The sequence below is a fragment of the Sinohyriopsis cumingii genome, chromosome 1, assembly GCF_028554795.1.
Source record: "Sinohyriopsis cumingii isolate HCF-2022 chromosome 1, ASM2855479v2, whole genome shotgun sequence".
Lineage (NCBI taxonomy): Eukaryota > Metazoa > Mollusca > Bivalvia > Unionida > Unionidae > Sinohyriopsis > Sinohyriopsis cumingii.
Window position 1 is genome coordinate 164889780 of NC_142961.1, and position 16726 is coordinate 164906505.

Here is a 16726-nt window from a genome sequence, read left to right on the forward strand (position 1 = left end):
TCAACACCTCGTAGCATCGTTGATCATCTACGCTAGGAGCAACCAAATACAACTTATCCCACTTCATCCATCTCATTATTAAATTGAGTAACAATTGCGTCTTGCCGGATCCAGATGGTCCGATGATAATCATCCGGATCGAGTTTGGTAACGCTGCAACATGCTTAACTGGTTCTCTTGTTTTAGTCGCCGAAAAATCAATTATATTCATATCTCTATACATAAATTATGGATCTATATTGTGTGAAGTGTAGAGTGCGTACTGGCACAAATGATATGACAACCGTTACAACAAGAAATAACAGATCAGCCCTTACTGGTAAGTGTGCACAATGCGGTACAAAGAAATTTAGATTTATTTCTATTAGACCCGGAGATGTTTTAAAAAAAAGCGAGGAGGTGATATTGCAGCCAAGTTATCAAAACTCCCCGGAACCCCGTGGGCAAAGTATCCAGGAGAAAAGCACCTCCCAGGATATAGCTACTGTGGCCCCGGAACACGATTAGATATCAGACTCGATGATCAAAATCAGCCCAAACCCGGTGAGTATCCAATAAACGCTATCGATAAGGCGTGTCATGCTCATGATGTTGCTTACAAAAGTAGCGATCTGCAACAGCGCCATATCGCGGACGTAAAATTAATTCACGCGTTAAATGCTATTCCCGATAAATCCGTCAAAGAAAAATTGGCTTCATGGTTGGTAAAATCGGCTATGAAAGGTAAATTAATGATTGGAAGCGGAGCTTCTCGCGCTGGTAATTGAATACGCTAGCGTTTATAATAACAACATGGAATCCATCTATTATTCTCCGAGAGGATACTGGAAGGGGAAGGCCGCAATTGGTAAGCTCGCAAGCGCTGCAAAGGTAACAAAGGCCACTGCGGCTAATTGGTTATCCAAACAGGCTATATGGCAAATCTATCTACCACCGCCTAAACAAATCAACTTCTCGCGCTTTGATGTCAGCGTACCTAATGAAGTTCATCAGGCTGATATACTATTTCTGCCGCATGACAACGGTTACAAATACGCGCTAACCGTAGTTGATGTTGCGAGTCGATACAAACAAGCGGAGCCGTTAAAAACAAAGTCAGCAACTGAAGTAGCCGGTGCGTTTGAAAGAATTTATCGAAGAGGTCCTCTGCGCTGGCCAAATCTATTACAAGTTGATCCTGGTAGTGAATTTCGCGGCGCTGTTTTATCAACGCTAAAACATCATAGCGTCGCGATACGACGAGGTCATACTGCGCTACATCGTGATCAGGCAATTGTTGAACGATTCAATCGGACTCTCGCTGAACGGTTATTTGGGTATCAATACGCAAAAGAATTCATCCAAGAAAAACGATCTCGTGAATGGGTCAAAAGGTTGCCAGGCGTAATTGCCGCGTTAAATAACGAGATTACCCGAGCAATCAACATGAAGCCCAGCGACGCGATTAAATACGAGTATATACCCGGAAGATCAAAAATAGATAGCGTTTCCAAGCCGATTCTCGGCGATGTCACTGTTAGATATCTGTATGAACCAGGAGAGCTTGAAGGCGGTAAAAAAAGAGCTACTGATCCTATCTGGAGTGTTACCACACATAACATATCAACGATAACACGATCAACTGATAGACCACCGATCTATAGACTGGATTCAACTGCCCCACAGCGGGGGTTTACACGCGAGCAACTACAAGTGATACCTGACGATACTCAATTACCCCCGCGTGGTCTTAACTAGCGCCGTTGCGTCTATTACACTCAAGACAAGTCAACCTCACATTGTTTTTGACATGACCGAGACTGTTATCGATCCTGTCCACGGTAAATTGGCGAGCGTCCTTATCCGAATAGCGCCAACTCATTACACAATTACAACTCGCGCAGTGATTATTCTGTTGTTGTCGTAACGCAATTATTAATTCGGCATCAATATCAAAACGCCGCTGTTTTTTTTTATCCTGTTGGCGGTAACCCGAGAGTTTTCTATCAATGACGCTTGCATCGATGATGTCGTTGTCGTTGGTGACTCCGTCACTGACTCCGTCAATAACAATTCTTCGAAGCTGATTTATCCTCCGTACTCTGGACACTGCAAGATAGACTAGATTTGACCATTCGATGCGATTATCAACTATCCAAACAATTGTGTCCGTGATGGTTAGTCCCTGCGATGAATGTATTGTTGTTGCGTATCCTAGCGTCCACGGGGATTTATCAGCACGTAGCGCGTCCTCGACGACGCTGATATCAACGAGCACAATATCATTCAGCACGAGAATTTGTTTTTCTGTCCGGCCCGGGATTTCAACTTCAATGTTCTGCCGCCGTGTATCCGCGGGTCTATAACATAACGGCACTGGACGCGTTGGAAACTTTTCCTTATGCAACGTAAACAACTTCCGCTGAAGTGTGTCCCTGACTATCTTTCTACTCGCTACAATCAAATCGTTTGGTCTCCATGTTTCCCAGAATTCATTTAACGGCGTTTCCGGAATCACCTCGCGGATTATTTCACACTGAATTCTATCCGGCTGTAATCTGATTAATTTTTTAACCCCGCGCAGTTGTTCATCAAGTGCTCGGTAATCAGTATCGGTTTCTTCATAATAGTCCACAAAACCCTTTAACCAATCATGTGGGCCCTCGCCGACAAATGGTGGTGGTTGACCATGGTCGCCACACATGATCACCGCTGTATTCGCGAGCAGCAACCAATCAAGAAACATTTGTAAAACATCTAACGAAACAGTACATATCTCATCCCAGATGATAACCCCAGGAATAAATTTTTCACCCATTCGATCAGGAGTCCACTCACCGCCGCTGTATCGAAAAAAGCTGTGATAAGTAACGGCGTCAACATTTCGTTGTTTTATCTCTCGCGCTAGTCTATGGGTCGGTGTAAGCACGATTATACTTGCCCGCGTTCGAAATAATTCAATTGCCCGAGTCGTCTTTCCTGACCCGCCACAGCCGCTTAAATAAACTGTTTTGTGTCTACAAATTGGATCAGAACACGGTGGTGCATTAGACCATTCTGACAATTTATCACCGCGTAAATAGTCGTTCTCAACGGTGACATCTGCTGACGGGGAATAATCGCGTCGTATTTCATTTTTAATTCTCCATGTACCCCAACTCTCGTCTGGACTAGTAAACTCGGCTACGTTTTTCTTATACTTCGCGTCTATATAAAATGAATCAACGGCTACTCTAACCGCGGTATCGGGGAATCTATTTATCATCGAGAATAAATTGATAGCGGCATAACCCAGCATAGACGCCCTCAAATGTGGATATGCCGGGCTGTCTCCATCGCCGTAGGTAACAACTGTACCCAACTTTGTTCCATTGGACAAGAAAGCTGTTTTGCAGTTCACGTATCTATTTTTTGCCACTGCGTCCTTGATTACGAAATCATATTCTGCGTCATCTATAATCAGCCGTGAGCAATATCGTTTGTAGTCGCAGTTTTTTCCACCTTGTGTGAACTTACCAATTATTCTTCTACCGAGATCTTTTGCCTCGCGGTTTCGTTGGTTGAATATCCTCCTGGACCATTCGATGATATATTCCTCGTCGGCATCAATGTGTTTTCTGGACTCGTCAATTATGCTATCTAGACGCTCCGGTTCTGGTAACCAGACTTCAGTCTGCGCCCGGTATGATATAATCGCGTCACTGACAATCAACGATACAAGCATGCTACAATCAATCATATACCGTAGCAGCGCTATTGGCAGCCACTTCTTTTCAGACATGTGTCTACCGATCCAAATATAACAACAGCGATGAAGTCCTGCCGCGAACTCAAATGATACTACGCGAGCGAATCCGGTTAAATCAAAATCAGGCAGTGGTCCATTAATAGCAACACGAGTCATTTCATGTCTGGGGTGTCCAAATCGTTTGAAATACTCAGCTGCGGATCCATACCCGAGAAAACTCGCTGGATAACAGGCAACCATATCAACGGAAATCATAGCGTCGCGGTTGTATCTAGTGTTCCATAGTCCACCGTGATAGTATTCCAAACAACTGGATTGTACATCCGGTAGAAATTCCTTGCGCGTTGGTCTCCACGCATTTTTCCTTGCTGCAACATGAGCCGCAACCGATGGAATCGTAAAACAATTTGTTAGCAGTTGTTCATCATGCTCTTCAAATTCCATGGCGGTTTTTTTCATTTTGTTGTGAAACGCTTCAGTGCGATATAATTCACCGTTTGGTCTTACAAACTGATCAAAGGTATCCATGTCGTTTTCAGCGCTGCGAAGTAACCACACTGATACAGGGTCGTTTTTACACAAGCAGGCAATAGCATCAAATAGTTTCCTCTCCGCGAGAAAACCATCCCGGGAGAATTCTTCTCCTAAAAATTCTTCGGGTATATACTTTACTGTTCTATCCCGTGGAAATATTGTGATCGCGGGCGTCCATGCGTGTTCGTTATGATCAATAATTTTGATTGGGGCTCCCTTCGATTTATACTTCGATTCGTATAATACTTCACCGGTTATCGTTGTAACGGTTATTGGAAATCTCAGCGACGTTTCTAATCTCGCTATGTCGCTGATGGTTGCTCCACGCTCTTTTACGGTTAGTTCCCACTGGTTGATTTTGCTACGTCGTAAATCAGTCAATTTGTTTCCTCGACACGCATTTGTAAAATGTTCTATTACTCGTTCTGCTACACAATTTATCCCCGTTGACTGTTTCATCGGTTTCAGTTTTCCGATATCAGGTTTCTTATTTAACGGGTATATTCCATAAACAACTGCTGTTTCAGGATACGCTCGTTCATAGTATGGTCTGTCAATTCCGGTTAACAGCCCCGGCTTGGAGTCGCGGCTGACAATGACTGTTTTCTTGTCGCTGAGAACTGGTTCAAATTTATCACGTATGATCCAATCACCTGATTCCACCCGGACAATGAATTTTACTCTGAAGAAATACCTTTTACCGTCAAGTTGTGATATTATCGTTGCTGCGCGGTTGTCGTTCATGGTAGCATCAACAACGCCATCAATTCGAAATGTTGACCAACTATGAGATGCACCATCACGCTTGAATTCATCGATACAATCGCGTATTTTATTCAGCAGGGTTCTATCGTTTATTAACGCTTTTGGTGTGTCCTTGAGGACTCTATCGAGATTGAACTTAATATTTTTCCGGGGCTTAATTGCTGCCAATCTCTCGAACTCATCCATATAATTAAAACAAGTATTTAAATGAAAGAATATAGTATAATGAATAAATGCAAATGGTTGATGATTGGGTCGACAACCCCGTGCAATAAATCATGCAGAGGTGAATTCTGCGGGTACCATTTACAAAGCGTTCGTAATGGTTCTCTTGGCCCCCTCCCGTGCTTGGTTTGCCACGTCGGTGTAAGAGGAAAATCACAGTTATGTATTAATTGTGGCGGAAAGCGATACAGGGAACTAAAACGCTATTATGACAAGCGAATTAAAAACGCCGTCATTGACCCCACCGCCGACTTCGTCATCAAAACCCCCCAAGACTATGTTGAAAGATTTATAATTAAACCAAATAATAAATTAGACAAATAGTATTATTATACAAATGGACCAAGAATTTCAGCCGCATCCTGTGCTCGTCAATTACGAGGCATCTCGCGACGGCATTGTTAGAAACCGCAAACTGAAGAAGCCGGTTGGTACCGTAAATAATCACGGGTATTTGATGTTTGGTGCCGGGGGAAAAATTTATCTTGTTCACAGGGTGGTATTTGAAGCATTTAACGGATTAATCGAGAATGGGCTTGTGATTGATCATATTAATAATAATAAGACTGATAATTCTCTTATAAACTTGCAAGCCATCTCTCAGAGTGAAAACAATAAAAAAGGCCAAACCGGTAAATACCCAAAGAAAGCAAAACCCGTAAAGTCATTTGATACAACAACTCACGAGGAAAAAATATTTCACTCCATGCATGCGGCAGGAAAATACTTTGACATTTGTAGAGCCTCAATACGAAAAGTAGCAGAACGAGTATATCAAACAGCGATCTCAAAAAAGACCGGGCATAGAATTCGATTTTCATATATAACAGAAATTAGCGAGTGACGAAGTCACCGTGACAAGGCCACCATGACAGTGTGAAACGTTATTGTCTGTTCCGGAAGAAAACAAAGTATGAACACCTCGGAATTGATACACGGGGATTTCATTTTTTTTTTATTTAAAAACAAGATGTTTTATAAGAATAATGAATATCGAAGACATCAATAATATATTAGCCGAGATTTCAAAATTAAAAAATCAAGGAATTGAATTATCTGATGGTCTCGACAGTGAAAAAATATTATCCGATTATGAGATTATTAACGAACAATCAAAACGGGGGCGTTTTACCCTGGCCCGCGAGTACTTTTTTATAAAACGATTACAACATACGATCAATGAAAACTTGTACCACAATGACGCAAATGCATTCATTGGACTATTCACTGCCGTTGAAATAATACGAAAAAAACTCGGACGTGTTTATGAACGACGCCGGGAGATTTCTAGCAAGATCAAAAACATTAGAAGGATTATAGACGAAAACTCCGGCGAGAAATTAGAAATTGCTTCGCAATTGCAATAATGGTAGGCGAATCACTTACTACTCGGCTAGCCAGAGAGCGGCTAGCAGCGCTTAAAAAGTTTATACCGTTACGAGACAGGGTCCGAGAACAACTTCAAACGCGGCAGCAACTACAAACCGATTTTACTGTTGGAAGCGAACAACTCTTTGCCCCGGTAACTAAAGCGACCAAAGATGTTACGGCGGCAACTGTGCCCGTCCTCGATGCGCTTGAAAAGATAGCGGCTCAGACCGAGCAAACAAAAGAGTCTCTGGAAACACTCCCTGCAAAAATAGCGGCTGCTACAACACGGAGGCCACCACCACTCGCTATAACCGAACCACAAGAACCCTATGTTACAATGGCCGATGAAGAAGAACTAGGCGCCACCGCAAGAGAACCAGAAGAAGAAATACCGGAAGAAATACCGGAAGAAATACCAGAAGAAGAAATACCGGAAGAAAAAGAGGGGGATATACCCCGTAATGTACTCAAGAAGAGCACAATAGATGAAATTAGAGGCTTCAGCCATGAAGAATTAATTAATTTTGCTGCCAACAATTTTGCTAAGAGCATACGAGATAAGAAGCATATCAATAGCGGTTACGAGAAAAATATAAAGTCGTTAAAGGATTGGACAAGAATGGTGTATTTAGCGAGTAAACATAAAGATGCATTACCACCGCGTGATAATAAATATATAATATTCCACAATAAAGTAAAAAGTATAAAACCAAAAAAAGGAAAAGGATACTCTGTTGGTAAAGAATCCTACGGCGTTACCTGTCCTGGTAGTGTTCTCAGTGATATATCACGGCTAGAGGTACTAATTGGAGGAAAACGAGCCGGAAATAACTCTCCGGAAATAATCAATGAGGCCGCTGGTATTTGCAAGCGGTTATTTGCAGGCGGTATTATGGACATTAATGCATATCGAACGCTCATAGACGAACTCGTGGATGATTAAAAAAATATAAAATTATAAAATTATAAAATTATCGTTTTTGTTAATTTTTAACCGTTTTTTGACTGTTTTTGACCGTTTTTTTGACTGTTTTTGGCCATTTTTTGACTGTTTTTGGCCATTTTTTGAGGGCAAAAACCCAAGGAAATCATTTAGAGAAAATCGATGTTTTTCTGAAAAATCGAGAAAAAAACGACTATAGGCAACAAAAAACGACCAAAAATGACTAAAAATCAAGAAAAAACCAGAAAAAAACCAGATTTTTATCGAGGGCAAAAACCCAAGGAAATTTTGATAAAATTTATTCCGGTTTTTGATTCGGTGGGGGGGGGTGATCAATCACTGGTGATCACAATCACTGGTGATCACAATCACTAATTGGAAAACTGGTGTTTTTATAATAAAGATGATCATACACTACAACCACGATAAACCAGTACTCGTCTACGTGGTAAACTCGCGATTGCCTGTTTACCGCGCGTACTATGGAGATGGTCTCGGTAGCACCATTGCGGGGTTATTTACAAGAATGGCTCCAAAAGTAGCGCCGTTAGCCAAACAATTAGGAATGAAGGCTATTGATGTTATTCGTGATAAGGGAATTAGTGCTATTGGAGATGTTGCCGGAAAGGCGCTTTCAGCCGCGCGGGACAAACTAATGTCGTTGGTGAAATCCAAGAGATTTTCAAGAAAAAAACAAAAACCACCGGTGATGCCATCAACGACAGTGATGCCTGCAAATGTCAGTAAAGTAATAAATAACGCCGTGGAAGAAAAACTAGAGTCGTTGGCGACTTCGCCATCCGCCGATGCGGCAACCAACGCGCTCATGAACGCGATAGCGGGAAGTGGTCTACGACGAAAAAATCGCAATTGAAAACATCAACATGATAAATAATAAAATGTTTGCGCGTACCGCTGATCCCGCGTTTGATATGGACGCCCCAGTGCGCAGGGATGATTCTGTCCGTGATTATCAATATTATTCTTATTATGCAGCGCAACCTGACCTACGATCGCGAATTGAACTTCAAGTCCAAGATACCAGTAAATATTTTTTGCCGTGTGAAGCGTTTATCGAAATTGAGGGAGAACTCGTGACAAATGCCGCCGATAATGCACCATACGCAGATGACCATCGTGTTCGAGTTGGCTTCGTCAACAACGGTATCATGGCGTTATTTGAGAGCGCCAGATATCTTATTGACGGGCGAGAAATTGAATCAATAGAACGCGAGGTTGATGTTGCAACGACGATAATTGGGTTAGCGAGATACTCGGATGATTATACAAGATCGGCGGGCCCATCTATAATGTTCGCAAAGGACTCCACCGATAACGCTGACCATCTTCAGTACGTTAACGTGCTAGTGGAAAGAGATACCGCAGTTGACCCACAGGCTGAAGCAAATAACCCAGACCGCAGAGCAAGACCAGGCGCTAATTTCAATATTATAAAAAGTCTTAACGATAATTACAATATGGGATTCGCAACACGAGTAGGGATGTTGCAAAGACCACGCCGACAGTTTTCATGCGCGATTCCACTCCATCACATATTTGGATTCTGCAGAAATGTTAGAAAAGTCATCTATGGGGCTAAGCATACAATTGCCCTGACGCGAAGGGGCGATGATAACAATGCAATATGGCATGCTGCTGGCGTCGCTGCCGGTAAAGTCGTTTTAACTAAAATGGCATTGTGGATGCCGGTGCTGACTCCATCAGTTACCACGGAAGCACGATTGTTAGCATTTATGGAACGGGGGGGGGGGGAAATCGTTGTTGAGTTGGCTAGCGGTAACAACTGATGCTAAAGAGGATAACGTCGCCAATACGTTTACATGGCACTTGGCATCAAAACAGGGTGTTTCAGCCCCGCGTCATATATTCATAGCGCTACAGAATAGGGAACGATTGGGCAGTCAAGAACGCAGCCATATGATATTTGATCAATTAGGAGTCAGGGATGTTTCGCTGAGAATAAACGGACAACAGGAACCATCCGAGGATATACAGCTTAATTACGGCGACAACCATATCGCACGTGTGTATCATCGATTGCTGTCATATATGGGTCGTGATCAAAACGTCGACACTGGTTTGCAAATATCACAACTTGATTTTAAAAACCTGTATCCGATTTATTATTTTTCGCTGGAACATCTTGATTTAACGAGACAATCCGTCGTTGATATACACTTCCGAGCTCGTATAGCCCCGGGTGGTGCTAATTACAGAGCGGTTGCTGTCATCCTCAGCGATAAATCAATGCTGCTAGAAGGCGTTGGTGGACGAATGAGAATCGTTGATGCGCCAGTGGAAAACATGTAATTGAAAGCATAAACGCGTTTACAATAAAATGTCGTATAGTGTCGTCAGTGTAGAGTTGACTGATGGTCAAGTCAAGAAATTACGATCAAAGTCGGCTAAACAATGTGGAACCACAATAACGCTGAAGCCGTCACAGATGGCAGGTGGTAATCATAAGATATCGTTGACGGCGCGTCAAATAAAACATTTCAATAATGCGATGAAGAATAAAAAGGGTGTTCAAATAGATTTCTCGGCCGCAGCAATTAAAAACATGGAAAAGACCGGTGGGATATTTCCGCTGTTAGCTGCGATTCCGGCATTGATTGCCGCGGCCGCACCAGCAGTGGCTAAGGCGGCGGCGTTAGGAGCCGTTGGTACCGCGGCGGGAATGGCATTAAAGAAGGCAACCGGGAAAGGCTATTAAAAAAAACGATCCGTGGCCGGAAAGGGTCTAAGACTACCGGGAACCCCGTATTCATGGTACTCGGGAAAGGGTCTAAGACTACCGGGAACCGTTTATTAACTCAAGAGTCTATGACTCCAATGTCTAATTTTGATTTAATAGACGCCGCAAACGCGCTAGCGATAAAAAACTTCAGGGGTGTTTTTATGAGAGATCAATTACCGGCGGCACCAAGGAATATTGAAACCGGCATAATTAACCTCGATGGGTCCTCTGGAGCGGGAACTCATTGGGTTGCATACGCGATTGATCCGCGTGCGATCGTCTATTTTGATTCATACGGGTTAGCTCCGCCGAAAGAGTTCATGCGGTATGTCCGGGCGTGTTCAGCCCCGGCGTGTTCAGCCCGGGTTTTTTATTCCACGCTGCCAACACAGCAATTAAGTGACCCACCGATATGTGGCCGTGAGGTATTGAACGTACTCGCGGCGATTTCATCATCACGGAAACCACCTCATGTGGTTGTAAACGAATACACTAGTGGGGTCGTAGAGGCCCGGCGGGTTAATTAGAAACGCCGTTTTTTTTACAATAACGATGATTGATATCTGGGGACGACCGGTTTCGGCGCTGAAAGAATCCAAGGAAACGCCCGCCACCGATGACATAAAAAAACTAATTGAGGATGAAATCGCTGATACGTTGAATTTAACCAGTGTTGACCCAGGCGAAATAGTTGTATTTCAAGACCGCCAGGGTAAATTGAAATCCAGTAATGTGTCGCTGGATGACGTTTTAATACGACAGCGTGATGCCGCCGAGGACGCTATCGCGTTGTATACCGGCGACGGACGACTCAAACCGGGTGAACATCTATCGACGATAACATTAATCCGAGACGGTTTTACAAGGTTGGATAAATCGGTGACCGAACTTGACGCGCAGGTGAAAAAATCTATCACCAATATACAGCTCACTACCGCTAGTTTTTTCGGGACCCCGACGGTAACCGAACCGAATCTTGCGGGGATAAAAACTACTATTTCGGAGTTTACAACGCTGTCGGGTCAATTTCACACGTTGCGAAAAAATTTTAACAGGGTCGATAACAACTTCGATAAATTCTTTGGTAAAAAAAATACCAAGCTGGATGAGATTACAACAACTATAAATGATATCACTGCGTATGGACAGAAAATAGTAACGCTCAAAACCGAGGTTGAAGCGAACAAAAAAAGTATAGACTCGCATGGACGGGAAATAGAAATACTCGCTGTTGGTACTGCAGTGAGCAAACAAAATATCGACGGGCACACACAGGAAATAAATACACTCATTACTAAGGTTACAGCGAACAAAAAAAGTATAGACGGGCATACACGGGAAATAGGAATAATCAAATTTATTGTTGAAGCGATTAAAGACGGACTACCGAGAATAACAAAGCAACTCGAAAAAATAAAAACCCCTCATAAGAACATCATCAACACAGTATACACAATTCAGCATGGATCATTCGATTGGACTCCTACACAGAATACAGTAGATATCACCGCAACTGTTAAGGGCATTTATCGATTGACATTGATTTCGGCGATGCAGTTTAGTATATCATCGTCGAGTTCATCCGGGTTTAACAATACAGTGTCAACAATCATTGACAAGGACACAATTGAACGGTTTGTGATTAAGGCCGTTGATAGCAGTCTATTTAGGACAAACATCACATGGTATGTGGAATTTGTAGCGGATCTAAGTAATTAAAAACACTAGCTCTTTTAAAATAAAAATGACCACCAGGGTAATTGAATCAGAGGTATCACCGACGTCACATCAATATCGATTCGATACCGCAAAAGAATTCTCCGCGAATTTGAAAACGCTTTCCGAACAATACCGCGCAAAAATAAAAAAATACCGCAGAAAAATAACCACCATCGACGCGGTCGTGTACTCGGTGTCGGGTATAGTAGCCGGTACCGGTGTTATTTTATCCACGGTAACCACGATAGCCCCGATCGCTGTTCCAATCGCTATCTCCGCGATGACAACAATTGCTGGAGTCGCCAACGCAATCACTAGGAAGATATCGTGTTTTCAGAAAAAAACTCGACGAGTATACAGTAAAACATCAAATAGTATCCGACGCGTACTCGAAATTATCCGGGTTGATCTCATTATCGATTGATAATTTGTTCATATCCGATGTTGAATTCTCCACGATGGTCCAGTTGTATAGCTCCGCGATGTCAAAAATCGAGGATTTTCAACTGGAAGCCGGAACCACTTCAATGGGCTCTGGTTGTTGAAATTAGACACTAAAAACAACGAATAATAATAATGTCGCTGAACCCCGAAGGGTCTCAATTACTTCAGCGGATCGCGGAGAATACCACTCCGGTACAAACAAATATGATATCGATAACGTCAACGAAACCCGAATTCAGTGTGAACTTCCCATCGCCGGTTCCAGTAAAGGAAATAGCGCTGGCAAAATTGCGAGTATATCACAGTTGGCCTAATATCCGAGCGGACGCATTTAACGGACAACAACCTAATAACTCGCTGGTTTTTGCATGGACAAATAAGCCCGATGGGACCCCAGACTGGAATGAGGTTACAATACCAACTGGGTCATACCAAATAGAACAAATCAATAAGGAATTTCAACGCAGGATAAAATCGATCACAGGAAAGGAATCAAAAATCGCTATTACGGTTCATGAACTGACGTTATCGTCGACGATTGAAATAAGCACACCGGGGTATATGGTTGATATTTATAACAGTTCAATAAGAACCATACTAGGATGGCCTAAGAATCCACCCGAGGACTTGCACACGAATGCGAAATCGTATCATGAAATTACCCCCCGGTATCTAGATAAATTATTTATTATAAAAAGCACGTTATTACCCAGTTGGTTTATATTTCAAGACGGAAATGCCATGAAGTGGGAGTTTCATCATGACAAAACCCCTGAATCGGTCGTCACATTAACAGTTAATTTAAATGATATCACTGATATTTTTAGCGAGATTAATCGTATTTACCAATCACAACTAGAACAGCTACGGGAGACAAAAGCACGAAAACACGTTGAGGTGTTAAATCAACTTATATCCGACATGGAATATATCAATGAACGATTAGTTAAAATGATATCCGATAGAAGCGATAATGATAAACAAAAATTCCTAACCGAGTATAATATCACAGAAGCCGATTTACCCGATTTCAAGTTTCCAGGATACAACGCGCCAGAACTAAGAAAGTCTCTTAATGATTTTCTCGGTCCATCAACTTATATCCTCAAACACGATAACGGAGATGGTGGTAGGCATATTGCCCCGTACAACGTAAATATCGCATCAGTGATAGCGATCAATCTAGTGTGTGATGTTATCGAAGGGAGTTATCAGGTGGATACCAAGCAATCAAATCAAGCTCAACAGGGATATATCCTTTATTCATTTTCACCAACAGCCCCTCCGGGATTTTTGATCATTGAGAGTCCGATTAATCCGGTCTATATGCGATGCCATAATCGGTTTTTAACGAGAATTAATTTTAGAATTACCGATCAGTCAAATAACCTAATTGATTTACAAGAGGAGGAGTTAGTGATCACTCTGTTTGTAAGATCATAGCAGCAGAGGGGGCGATGACATCGACGCGGTCGTCGATGTGCTTACCGGACGCTGACGACGCTGGGGATCGACGCGCAGAAGGTGTTAATTAAACCAAATGACGATTGGACGATCCCCCAACGACGTCGTCGTTTTTTTTTTACCGGGCGCTGACTACACCGGATCCGCTGAGTGCAGAAAGTAATAATTAAGCAAAATAACGATTGGACAAAATGTCCGATTCGCCCCCTCTGCTGCTGATACAGGTCTTATAAATTATTAACTGTGCTGTTTTGCATGTTTACAGAGAATGAAGACTTCCACCGTATGTCTACATGGTTGATTAAAAAGGGCAAAGGAGAAAAATAGCCCTTGAGCATCAAGAGCAAGATGTCATCACCTACAAGTTTTTGATCCAGCTCCATCAGCTTAAAAGTAAATTTCCGGTCACTTCTGATCGAATTAAAGAACTTTTTGAAAAGATTTGCTCAGCCTCATGTCAAGATGATTTTAGGCATACAAATTTGCAGGAGGAGATACATCATGAACTGACAGCTGCTGCAGGAGCAAATTTAGAATCAATTTCTGAATCAGATGTTTTGTTGTTTCTTAAAGTTTTCCTGCAGTATTTGTTTTATTGAGATTTTGATATTGTGCAAAGCTGACTGGGGATTTTCCAAACAGACATGACATTTTGATATTGAATTTGTTATATAACATGATTTTTTATATTTCAATAAAATTTTGTTATTGGTTGTGCAGATTTTACTTTTTTGTGTGGTTGTATGTTGACGTCATGTAAGTTCTGCCCAGGGGGTAGGGAGATGTTTTTTTTTAAATTCTTTTAAATCCACGGAATATAGAACCATTAGATAGATTACAGCAATCTCAACACAATAAACCTTAAATTTTAAAAATTGATAAATAAATGGCCAAGATATTGAATTTTTAATATTTGCGGCTGTATTTGCCGCTGACGAGTTTAGTGAAGATCGTTAATTTGGGGGGTCTGCTACATTGTTATTTCCGATAATTGAGTTCCCAAAAAAACTGAGCAAAGTCTCTGTATAGAATGTGAGAGATCTGGAAAGTTCCAGACTTAAACTGCAATTAGTTTCGATAATATCAACTACTTAATCTGGCCATTTATGCAATTTGACAAATTTGAAGAAAATCTCTGCATTTTATGAAGAATATTTTTACTCATAACTTTTGAACCAGACGAGGTAGACATGTAATCTTTTTTTTGTTCTTTTAGTTTTATAAAGATCTATGTATTGGTTATAAAATCCACACAGAATTTCTAAGTTGAAATTTTGGCTGTCAGTACATACCGTTACCAGACCTGCCAACCCTGCCAAGTCTGTCTTAGTAAGGGAGTTTATTTTTTTCTGGAAGGTTGACCAGTTTTCAGTAAGGTGTAACAAAATATCAATAACTGCTACTGTAAAGCTGGAAAATGTAATTAAAAGTTTGACGCATCGATGATAAACATTATGTTCAACTGAAAAGTTTGTAAAGTACATGTGGACTTTATTTACCACTAGTACAGTTGCACAAACTCTAGTTCCAAACCCTATGCAGCTCAATGACTTGTTGCTATCTCTCAACTTGACATAATTCTTGGAAATTGTTTTCCATTTCACATGATCATGGCAATCAAATCTCCTGCCATGAAACATACTCAAATTGACACATGATGTCCAATTTTCATAACTGTTTCCTTTCCAGCTTTTATTCACAAAAATCTGAGTACTCCTTTTTATTCTTGTGTGTTGATTAGTAACACTTTTCAAGAAGCTTATTCTTCCCTTAAACATGCATCCCTTTCTGGATGCCATTTTTAAAGATTCTATAATCAACAGTTTGATCATGCAGATGTTTCACATGAACAAATAGGTGCAGTTTAAAGCATCTGGGGTGCTTTTGTAAAGTTAGTCTGGTTCCCAACTAATTTGACTAATTCTAAGATGAAACCTGGATCCAAATAAAACACGGATGAACCAATTATCCCGACTTTTCGGCAACAGTAATTTTTTTTGTAGTTTTTGCTAATATGCCGTAAGTCTGTATTTTAAGGGTAATTTTCATAAGACTTATGGCAAAATTTTAAGAGTTGGCAGGTCTGTGTTACGGATCACTACCATCTCACCTCTGTCTGCGTGGGTTCGAGTCTCGGGCTTGGCCAATGTGGGGAAGTGAGAAAGCTTGCCAGTAGCTTCTCATGGGTCGGTGGTTCTTTCCCAGGTTTTCCTCAACCATTTATACTGGCTGCCATGTATAGCCTATCTTGTGCTGAAAAATGGAGTTAAACACAACAACAACAACAGAATGATAGTGTGGTGAAGTGGTTACAGAATGACAGTACGGTGTTCTACATATAAAATATTGTACTTACTCTCCCTGAACTTGTTCACAAATGCTCTTACAGACTTGAAAGAGGCAAGGTTGCATTCTTCAGCAAAAATATTGATATTCTTGGTCTTTTCCTGGATCTCTTCCACCACCTTCTTACCCTGCTCCATGTTCCGACACGCAATATACACACGGCAGCCTAAAGAAGCCAGAAAAAAGATTCATCGCTAAATGTACACCTTGCAGCCATTATAAGCCACACAATGTTAAGCCAAATCAATGATGTAGTCATGGTTACATTGGTTTGCCATTAAACATGCAAGAGGAAAACTGCACACAAAAACAGAAAGAAACTGCACATTAGCACAGCTAAGGTTATTTTCCTAAAAAAATATAATCAACCACATATATAGCAAAAAAAATGAAAGAAATTATTTTTTCATCCTTTAATTCCATTCTA

General features: G+C 41.5%; 1 protein-coding gene across 2 annotated transcripts in view; it reads right to left on the reverse strand.

Annotated features, from left to right (window-relative positions):
• LOC149808303 (retinol dehydrogenase 13-like) overlaps positions 1 to 16726 on the reverse strand; it is a 43242-nt gene that overhangs the window by 16796 nt on the left and 9720 nt on the right. For both annotated transcript variants that reach the window (XM_089975800.1, XM_089975803.1), the window contains exon 3: positions 16310 to 16465. In XM_089975800.1, coding sequence (XP_089831926.1) covers positions 16310 to 16465 — 156 coding nt within the window. The remainder of the gene's footprint in view (positions 1 to 16309; positions 16466 to 16726) is intronic.